The following is an 11,460-nucleotide window of genomic DNA, read 5'->3' as shown; positions in this document are numbered from 1 at the left end:
TCTCTAGCATGTGTCGTGTTGCTATTCCAAGCATGTACAGAAGGTAATAACAATAATATTAATAATAAGGCCCATTATCTGGCATAACCCTTTGGAATCCTTAGGGTTTGCCAGGCAGTTCACATACCAATGACGGGCTACTCCACACAGTTCAACAAGTAAACCAGTAAATGTGAGACACTTTAATAGATGATATGCTGTGGATTAATTCATGCCACTTTTAGTGATCTTTAATGAGACTCTATGAGGAATTCGTTTTCCATAAAAAAAATGAAAGAACATATTAGAAATAAAGTTTAGAGTATTTTTTTTTTTTTTACATTACATCTACTGTACCAGTGATATCATTTTCTCTATGATAATAATGGATTTTATTGCACATGAATTTCTGACGGGATTTCCGGCGGGTCAGAGGGGAGAGAAAAGTTCACGTAATGCATCAAAGATCCCCAGTGCCTGGAGCACATTGGACAACGCCTAGGTGCTAGCTGTTAAAACCAAACAAAGCTGGGGAGGTCACAAACACCGACTTTATTATTCTGAGGGAGTCGCAACTCAAAAAGGTTGAGAACCAGCTGTTTTAGAGTCATGCTGCGAGTCCTTTTAATATGTCACTTCATGCAGCTGGAAGCATGTCATCTTGTGTTTACTGACTTTTTAATGTGTTGGACGAATTTACTATTTCTACTTTACTGCTCACACGGCCCGAAGGTACACATGTAACTTCTTGACTTTGTCAGAAATGACGCTGCATATGGACTGTCAGTCGGTTTGTCATTAAATCTTAAGTGAGATATGAGTGACCTTTGTGCTGCCAACAACTTGCAACAGAGCCCTCCCAAAAAAACAACTAAGATAAGGTAAAAATGACCAGATGTGTCACCACAGAAAAAACAAAAACAAAACAATGGTTCACATTAAGAAACTGGGTGAGTCATTCAAGATATTTTGGCATCACCAACACAACTGACGAGAATCTAAGACGTAAAACGGATTGTGTTCCCTGTGCAAAACACAGAGGAGGACACACAGGCAGAAGTGATCCAGTGTAACATCAATAGCTGACACGTCGCTTAACACCCTTTGCTTTCTTATGGAGAAAGCACAGCAGTAGGTTGTTTGCATTTCTGTGCAAGTCAATGGTTGCCCTCCACGTGACATCGGGGGGGGGAAGAAAAGCGCAGAAAGGAGGGGCCACCAGCTCCCTCCACACAGGGCGCCACTTCTTTCCTCTGGGAGACATTTTTCCAGCCCATTGAGGACAAGACTGCCCACCACCTGAGCTGCTTCTACCACCGAGCAGCCAGCATTACCAATCCTCTTAAGACCCCCCCCCCCCCCCCCCCTTTACTGCATGCAGCCCCAAATCCCTGGACTGCTCTTTTTGTTATTATCTAAGCACAACATGGAACCAGTATGATGTCTTTGCACTGTTGTGCTCCCCACCCAACATTACAGAAAAGAGAGGGTGTGTTTACTTCCTTTAGACTTAGTTTGTTTGCCCTTGAAAGACAGGGAAGCCATTGTAACATTGATGTCGCTTCAACCTATATGGGTCAAATTGAACTGTGCAGCGCTGCTGGGGCAAACTGACCCACTTTGAATTTGTACCACGACAATGACTCGATGACCCAGACACGTGTCTTTTTTGCTTTTGTTCAGATTTGCACTGTAGTTCCTACATTCAATGCATACATTCAAACACATGTGGATTCGCGTTTCAGTCCCTTCCAAACTGTCTTTTTTTTTTCACTTTGTACTTCATGATAGAGAGAGAGGGTGGGGACAAACAGATATATTCCCACCATTGTCATGATGAGATGAGCTGAGGGTGCCTCGGGGCTTATGCAAGAGAGCAAGGCAAACGGGAACAGTTATGTAGTAAGATATCAGTTAAAAACGAATGGGATATCTATAGCCTAACACCCAAACCTTGCATCAGTTTATTCTAGGATAATCATTATGTAGATATAAGAAGATATATACTTATATAAGAAGTATATTTGTGCCTAGTCACTGTCATTCACCATGGTTATCACATCCTTCAATATATAACTTGGCATCAAATTAAAGAGAATAGACTATGTAATGGACTTTTCCTTGGATTTTATTTCCAAGCCCTAAAAAGTCCCAAAATGTCCCGGGATAATTTGACCAGGCTAATACAATTAAATGATACAAATAAAGGTCAGGTAAGGGTTAACCGTTAACCCTTGGAACGTACCCCTTCTTATTTTTGTTTCCTATAAATGTGAAACACAGTGTTTAAAATATATTTATAATGTTACAGATATCATTCTATAAAATGATATTTACCAATACTGTTTTTTTTCTTTTAATTATTATTATTGGGAATGGCAATCTATACATGGTATGGAGGTCCTATGGGAGTAAATAAGATTGGTTTCAAGTGATGCATGTAAAAGTGGTGAATACCTCCTTTCTACAGTTTAAGATTTTTTTTTCTTAAATAGTCATCGCCACAACAGTCTTATTTCTCACTTGATTGCAAGATCAACTGTAAATCCGGCCGGTATCCCATCAAAACTTTGCACAAACAAGCTTTCAGTGCAAAAAGTAGGCCTACCAGTGAATTGTTGAATTGTTTTGTTGTTGCTGTTTTTCATAAATAATGTGAAATGTTATTAGCTAAATTTTCCGTCGGTATGTTGTGTTTTACAATCACATGTGGCGTGTTGTGCATATCTTGCTGTAAAAAACGGTATCCTCGCCCATTCTAATTCCCCTTCATTGCTTTTGGCTGATCAGGCCAGTTGATTGGATGTTGGCGATACGGCGATGCTTTCAAATGCTAATCGGAAACTCAGTATTCACCGTAAAAGTTCCCTTTGGGAGAAAAACAAATATATAAAAAATGGCACTCTACCAAAACTGAGAAAATTATTTTAACAATTAATTAAGCGTGTACGACGGCATTTGTAATTGTGTGGCATATACAAGCTTGAACCATACTAAGACGTGACATTAATGTAGTCTTGTAGCAAACAATGTAGCATAAACATCTGTTTTGGAGTTTTGTTTTTTCCCACTTGCTAACACCACTCTCCGGCTTTGTTCGCCGGCTTCTTTCGCGTCGGTTGTTCCTGCGCACGCAACTTGAAATTGGTGTTTCCGGTAGCACTCGAACGCAGCGGGGGGTGTTTGCTGAACTCGTGCGGAGCCTCACATCCTGACGGACTACAACAATGACATGTGAGCAAGCATGTCCGGCTAGTTTGAATCGAAGTTTACTTCAGTGAAACTGCCGGTAATATCCACTACATGTGCTCATCGGGTGAGTCTCCACTTTTCAAGCGTCAACGTCAACAGTTTTTAATTTTAGAGTTCATGAAAACACGACCCCGGTGCCCACTTTGATCCGCTAACTTTGAACGGCTGTTGCGTGACTCCGCAGCGCGGTCAGGGGCTTTATTTTGTCCCCATGTGCACTTCAAGTCTCAGTTGACCGGTTGCCTCTCGTGTGTTCTGCCTTCTAGAGGTTTCCAAAGCACTGTGATAAATGGAGCTAGAGGACCAATGGTGGAAAGGACAACTCGCTACAGACATCTACCAGGCGCTCCGATACAAAGTGAGTGGGACACTTCAGCGATGGCTGCCAGGATAGACACATTGGAGCAACAAGTGAAATAAGTCACTTTACTTTATTTTTTGCCTATATTTTGTGCATATCAGCTTGTTCTTGTTTCTGTATTTGTTTATTTACTGTCTGTGTATGCATATGCCATTCCCTCATGAATCTGTGATCTATTGGATATCTTTTTTTTTTTGTTTTTTTTAGGCAGAAAAAAATATGTATTTGTAAAATAAAAAACAAAAACTTTTTTTAAAGAATCCCCTTTTTATTATTTATCTATTTGTATTCCTTCTTATTATTAAAGAAATTGGGCCCACAATAAGTATTGAGAATGTCAGCGAAAGATTATGCAAATGTGAAAAAAAATGAACTTGTGGTGGACAAAACTATGTAGTGAAGACACTAAATTGTCCTGTTGCTCATCGGCCAACTCGTGCTGATATCATTATATCTGTGATGAGTTAATATTGGCCCATACCATGTGTGTGCATTGATAATATTTTTTGCATGTCGGATGTATATATATATAAAGTATTATCGCAGGGTAAAACCAAACCAAAATGTAGTGACCGTCAAGTCTGACACGTTGTCCAACAGGAGCTCAAGTTGCCATCCTACAAAGGTCAGTCGCCTCAGCTCAACCTGAGACGGTACTTTGCAGACCTCATAGCCATCGTCAGCAACCATTTCCGGCTGTGTCCTGCAGCCAGACACCTGGGCGTCTACCTGCTGGACCTCTTCATGGACCGCTATGATGTCACGATGCAGCAGCTTCACATGGTCTCACTCTCATGTCTTCTTCTGGCCAGTAAGTTCGCACTCGAAACACGTGTGACACATTTTCTGGTCCCTGAATGCACGGTGTGATGTTTTTTTTTTTTCTTTAACCTCGCTGCAGGTAAATTTGAGGAAAGGGAGGACCGGGTGCCCAAGCTGGAGACCCTGAACAGCCTGGGCTGCATGAGCTCCATGAACCTGGTCCTGACCAAGCAGGGTTTACTTCACATGGAGCTCCTCCTGCTGGAATCCTTCCAGTGGAACCTGTACCTCCCCACAGCAGCTCACTTCATAGAATACTACCTGTCCATCGCCGTCCACGAGGGAGACCTCCATGACGGCTGGCCGATGACCTGCCTGGAGAAGACTAAACTATATATGGCCAAGTATGCCGATTACTTCCTGGAGGTTTCCTTGCAAGGTGAGTTCCATTTGATGAGGCGTTCAGACCTTTTAGTCTCACTGGCGGCCCTCAATGTGGGATCGGAAGGCCTACAGGGGTCCTCGAAGCAGTTCTGTCAGGTAGAAAAGTTCAGTTTCACTCAGTTTCAATCAAAAGTAATGACGCTAATTTGAGAATGTATAGAAATTACACTGATTTAACTCTCTTCACTCGCATCTCTCTACATACTGTCAGGCTGTTAAACGGCAGAATTAAAAGAGTTTAAAGTTTTCAGTCTGGCCAACAATCTGTGTAATAGATACGAATGGTGTAATGCCATCTGAAATGACTTTGTTTGGATTGTCTTCCCACTGTGCACTCTGTCTTTTTGTTGTTTTTTTTGCCCATTTCAACTAGAAAGTTTTAGAAAATAACTGTATTTTGATCGTTTACGGTTCATATTCTGATATCAAGAGTCAGAAGAAAAGCTACTCTGCTATGCTAGTTAGCCTTAGCAGGAGTTAAGCTAGTTTTTTTGTTGCTCTTTCATGGTTGGAATTCATGAAGAATTTACTCGGCTGTGTAGAATAACAAAGTGAATTATGTTGGTTCATCAAAATGGATATTTTTTTCAATAACTGACAACCATAAATGTAGTTTTAACTTTAGCTAAGGCTAGCCGTTTCCACCTCACTAGCTAGCCTACCCTTTGATATAGCACTCTTGTTTTTAGCCGTCTGGTTGGTTGTCTTTCTGTGGCACAGAGCTTCAACAGCCAACACATTTTCTATGCTGTTTTCATAGTAATGTTAATGGCATGATAATATTAAACATTATAAAACAAACGTGTGCTGCATGTGCTGACTCGTTGTTTTCTTTCCCTCTCCTCAGATCATACGTTCTTGCGTTTTGCCCCATCGCTGGTCTCCGCCGCGTGCGTGGTCACCTCCCGCCTCGTCCTCCACCTGTCCCCAACGTGGCCGCCCCGGCTGCAGCACCTCACAGGCTACACGTGGGAGAACCTGGTCCCATGTGCCGAGAAACTACTCATGTGTGTAAACCCTGTCCGTGGCTCAGACGACGCAGAATTTGCATACATCATTTCGGCCGCTAAAAAAAGAACCGGATGCATACCGGTGACACGTGCTGCCACATTACACAAGGACAATAGGACCTCACACACAGCAGCTCACACATTTCACTCTCCGCATTCAACACGTCAGTGCTCACCTCATGGCGCTGGGTCTTTTCAATAATCAGCAGCGCAACCCTTTGTTCCTTTTTTTTTTTTTTCTTCTAGTGCACATGATGGTGACGTCAAAGATGCCAACAAGCAGAAGTGCCAGCAGCCGGGGCAGCAGCAGCAACAGCAGCAGCAACAGCAGGGCCAGGCAGTGTACCACGGTTCAGGCCAGACAGCCACCGTGGCCCAGTACCTGCACCGGCCCAGCTTGCAGTACCCCCAGCAGGCTCTGCCGCAGCCAGGCCTGGCCCCTAACCACCGGCCCGCCTCCTACCTCAGCCTGCAGGCTCCCAACGGCAACGCGCAGGCCGTCGGCGCCTCGCAGGATCCAAAGTCCAGCATTCCCAACAGGGCTTACCAAGTCAGCATGCACTACACCTGCGCCGCCCCGTGCTTCGACAGATGATGGACTTTGTCAGGATGTGGTCTTTATTTATTTATTTCTTTTTTTTCTTTTTTTCTTTTTTTCTTTTTTTTTTTTTTGGCGGGAGGAAGACATGTTTTCTTGAACATGATGGAATGCACTGAAGGAGAAATAAGTGTTTTTAATTTGGAGAGACTTGATGAGATTGGTACAGCACTTTGAACCACAAGGTGTGCCGAACGTGCAATATGGGTGCTCTGCAGTGAAGTTCTGCGTAGAGCCTGCATTAGGATTTCTGTTTGTTTGAGATGTCGGGTGTGAATGTTGTCGTGAGGTGGACTAGAGGCAGAGTTTGCACCACTGCACCCACTAGTGTCACTGTATAATTTAGCTACAGACCAAAAGTCTTGTATTTATTTGAGCCAGATTACCTCAAAAGTATTGAATGTACGAAATACCTCATGCCTTTAGCCTTTAAGTTTAAGGCCAGTTACAAAAAAAAGGGACTTGCGTTGGTTTGTGGTTGAGATTGGAGAGCACAGTTTGTGTAGGTGTTATGTACCTCGAACTCTTCCCCTTTTTCTTTTTTCTTTTTTTTTCTTCTTTTTTTTCTTTTTTCTTGTGATGAGTGGCGTTTGTAAAACTGAGAAAACAAAAAAATCTCTAGATGTCACAATTTGTTTGCGGAGAAAACGGTTGCTCTTCTGTACACAGAGGATTTCAGTCAGTGCTGTGCACTTGTATGATGATAGTTTTAAATAAAATACAAATCTGTGTTGGTTGAACTGACATTTGTGTCCTGTTGACTTCTTTGATACCACCTAGAAATGATCTCTATTGAAATCCTGAGACGAACAAACATGACATGTCAGAGTTTCTTCGACAGGAACGACGCAAGAACCTGCTGATGGTGAGCCCAGAAGCAAGATAGACTCCTGCATTACATTACAGTCATTTAGCAGACGCTTTTATCCAAAGCGACTTACAATAAGTGCATCAACATTGGTAATCAAAAGAACTACTTGTCACCAAAAGTCATAAGTACATTTCCTTTTCCAAACAAGCATCTAAGAGCATGAAGCAGAGCATAACTCAGAGCCAAAGTACAGTGCAGAAACAAGAAAAACAGTTAGTGCTATAAGTAATACAAATACAATAAGTGCAACAAGCTAGTATGAAAGCAATAAGCGCTAAGTGGAAGGCTCAGGGTAGCACTTCCTGAAGAGGTGGGTTTTCAGCCTGCGCCAAAAGATGGGCAGCGACTCCGCTGTCCTGACGTCAGTGGGAAGTTCATTCCACCACTGTGGGGCCAGGACAGAAAACAGACGTGACCGGGTCGATCGACCGCCAGGACCTCTGAGCGACGGGGCGACCAATCGCCCCGAGGCAGCAGAGCGAAGTGGACCAGTGGTCCTGCATATTTTTAATTTAACATATTACATATTAAACATCACCTGTCTTTCTTATATATTGCCCTCATGCGTGTACGTGGAGAGGACCAATAATATGTAACACCTCTCAGTACAATGTAGTCCAGTACAACACCACTTTTACCTGTGTAGAAATAGATGTATTGCATTGTATAGGTGTGCCTAATAAAGTGGCCCCCGGCCTGATTGTATATCTAGACGTGCTTCCAGGTGCTTGTCAACAGATTGGGGAAAAATATGCGTTGAATGCCGCAGGTGTTTTTGTATACCTGTCATTTTAGGTGAGGTAGTGACACATAAGGTGTTGGAACCAGCGGCAACAGCAGCCAGTTAATAATAAAAATAACATGTAATATCCAGACCAGCTGTATGTGGTGTAAAATAGTGAGAGCAAGGTTGCCTGAGGGTTGACCACGGTCTGCAACGTCCCTGGTATCATCCCCATCTCTCTCTCCCCTAATTTCCTGCTATTTCCACTGTTGGCTATCCAATAAAGACACCAAATGTCCCCAAACCGCTAAAGCAATGCATCATAAATGACAACTGAAAAGGGAAAAACAAAACCAGCATATACTGCCGTTAATAGTTCCTGTCTGTTGACATGGCGATCTGCAGTCTGCAGAGGGCAGTGTGTGCCACTTTTCTGTTCGTCTCCGTAGCTTCACAGCTCTGTTATATTCCTGCATGAGGGCTGTCTGACAAATGTGTCTTTCAACACTTGTCCTAGATCTGATGATAAGAGGCGATGATGCAGAGGTGCCACCCAATCTCATTACTGTGTTCAAGGCTCTGCACTTAGAAAAGGAATGAGCTAAATGTTCATTCTAGTACGTTAACACTGTGTGCCTCTGAGGTGAACCCCGGGCCTCCACTCCCCCTGGACATCAGAGGAAAAGACAAAAAAATATTGGAATCAGACACAAAGCCAGTCTCTATTTAGTTACATTACATGCACATTCATTCGTTTCTCCTCCGCTGTGCTTTGATAGAAACCCCCCAATAGAGGTCTTGATAGTTTCTAATTAAAGTCAGTTCCTGCTGTAGAACTGTGTGGTCAGGTCTGACGGAAATGCAAAACCTCTGATGAACTCCTGATTACTGCACACGGTGCGGCAGAGCCACCGAAATATCATTTCCGCCCTGGAGTGATTCGCTGCCGAGCTTCATGTGGAGGAGGAAGCAGACTGATGAACCTGGTGGCGAGGACCACAGTCCTCCCTCTGTTTAGACAAATCCACGGCGTCCGCTTGCTGCAGGAGTCAGTTTAGTTGCCAAACCAGTAGGTGGACCAAGATTTATGACTACGCCAAAGCATTTATTATGATGCAGGAAAACCACAGTGAGCAAGGATGGAGATGTTGAAGTTTTCCCAACAGGCAGCAGAGGTTGAGTCTCCTCTCAGTTAGACTTGAGGCATGAAATCTCAGAGCATTTTTTTTAAACAAACTTCAGGAGAAAAGCAATAAAAGTTACTTACAAACACTTTTCTGTGGTTAAAATGTTGCATCTGAGAGAAGCCAACCGCCCACCTGTCCATCTGTTACTTCACCAATGCTAAAAGCACTTTTTTTTTTCGAGTTGTGTTTTCCATATTCAGAATGCACATTTATGAATGTAATAAACTGTGCGATATAATCCTCTGATGAATCGGGGTGACCTTGGAAAGAACTTGTTGAGCCAACGATCAGCCGTAAGCACAGCAGGCTGTCTGAAGTGGAGCATGACTTTTCAGTTAACTTGTCACTAGCAATTAAACATCCAGTCTATCGATGAAAATAAATTGAAAGAAATAGAAATGTTGGTAATATACTTGGTCACACTGACAGGAGCACAGAACTCCATGAATTTTGTCTTGATTACAGCAGTATTTTACACCGTAAATTCAGTCTATTATCCGCTGCAACCTTGGAGTAACGTTCCATCTGCAGTCGGAGCGGCTTTGAGGTATTGAGCTTCAAAGTTTTCACATCCCAGAGAGCAAAAGTGATGCGCAGCAAAGTTGTCTTTTATCTGTCAAAATAAGAAACACACTAAAGGCATTCTAAATCCCATTCATCCCATTCGAACACACTTTTAAATGGACTTTATAGAACGGCTGTTTTGCAGATAGAACCCTCTCTGATTTTTGGTTCGACGGCGGAACCTTTTCTTGCATTCTGTCCATAGACAGGCCATGAGAACAGAGCGGTGTAACCTCAGCATAGCAACTATAGGGGACATCTACATCAACAGAGAAAGGGGCCTAAAATATTGTGGGACACCACGCACGAGTCACATAACCATATGTGTAAAGAGGAGAACCAGTGGAGCATTAAAGCATGGTGGCATTAGCTAGCTAGCGATGCTTTGCTGGTTCAAGAAGGTGAGTCGGACAAAGTTTGACACTCATCTGCTCTCCTACGGATGAAGGAAACATTTGATGCATTTACTCTGGCTCTCTACAGTTCATAACATCACTACTTAACTGCTCGTTTTAGTCGTTAGCAAAGTGAGTCTGTGACTTGCATGAAATCGGTTTGCTGTTACGTTTATTTGAATGAGAATGTCCTTTCCACACTTTCTTTGGTGTTTCCTTAACAAACGTTTGTAGGGAAGAGAGGGAATTGTGTACAAAAAAAAAGAATTGGACCTAGGAGGGATCACTTCACAGATGATAATACATAAATATTGATATTTCTACAATAATAAATATTGGACATTGCATCCAAGTCCAAGGGCTTTAGAATGAAACACAACTTGAGTTCTTCTGTTTTTCTGCAAAGACACTGAGGTATATCAAGTATGCGGTTGTTGCTCGTGTGTGATGGCAGTTGGGAGGAAACCACATTTTCTAGCAATTTAACCCTCGTCATTCAGACGATCGGAATCAAGGCCTTGTCTCTTTAGGTGTTTTTAAGGTGTTGCTTAAAACAGAAATAGAGCTATAGTGCTCAAGGGATTACTCATCATGTCGAAACAGCAGAACTACCGGCACTAAATAACTCTTTTATGTGCAAGGTAGGAATATCATCTAACTGGAAACTGGTAAGTCATTGGTTAAAAGTGAGGGAGTAGAGAGGATAAAACGTAGAGAAAAGAAGCTTTTGTGTTTTATATCTCAGACTGGGCTGTGTTCGGTGAAAGCAGCCTCACTTGTCAAGCTGTTCTTGGACTGTGAAGTCAAACCGCTCCTTCGAGGCATGCAGGCGAAAGCTCCCGTTTCTCTGTGTCTCTGATTAACACGAGGAGACCGGTGTGAGGAGCGCTCCGAGGCACACTTTGGTGTGTTGCCGTGTCCCATGTTGCCAGGGCCGATAACACACTTTTCATCTGAAGGATAATTTAAAAAATGACTGCGACGAAAAGATGTACGCCTCTCTGACTGAGACGAATGCCTGCGTTCACACCACATCGAGAACTATTACGTCGCAGATAATGTGCGTGTTTATCATGTAGCCAAAATAGTTCGCTTTTGTGAACGGACTTCCATGCAATTACACGAAATATTTATAATATACAAATATTTATAAAAAAATAATTTGATAGTTACCTCCGTAATAATCGCCAATGAGAAGCAAGTCAATTAAGACTTAATTAAGGCTCACTCACCTATAAAGACCAGTTTTTTTTAATAACGAAACAATTGAATTGTGAAATAATTTAAGATATTATTAAAACGCAACTCATCAT

General features: G+C 42.6%; 1 protein-coding gene across 1 annotated transcript; it reads left to right on the top strand.

The window, feature by feature from the left end:
• Positions 1-3,171: 3,171 nt before the first annotated feature.
• Positions 3,172-7,145, top strand: ccnj (cyclin J). The gene is made up of 6 exons (XM_068726585.1): positions 3,172-3,295; positions 3,498-3,589; positions 4,193-4,403; positions 4,494-4,793; positions 5,646-5,805; positions 6,055-7,145. Exons 2-6 carry the CDS (start codon positions 3,521-3,523, stop codon positions 6,401-6,403), a joined length of 1,089 nt encoding a protein of 362 aa, XP_068582686.1. The 5' UTR covers positions 3,172-3,295; positions 3,498-3,520; the 3' UTR covers positions 6,404-7,145.
• Positions 7,146-11,460: the final 4,315 nt, after the last annotated feature.

This window comes from Cebidichthys violaceus, unplaced genomic scaffold, assembly GCF_023349555.1.
Source record: "Cebidichthys violaceus isolate CVI_PGR_0920_01 unplaced genomic scaffold, fCebVio1.0.p SCAF_10, whole genome shotgun sequence".
NCBI classification, from domain to species: domain Eukaryota; kingdom Metazoa; phylum Chordata; class Actinopteri; order Perciformes; family Stichaeidae; genus Cebidichthys; species Cebidichthys violaceus.
The sequence above is the reverse complement of the archived record's forward strand: the minus strand, read 5'-3'. Positions and strand labels throughout refer to the sequence as shown.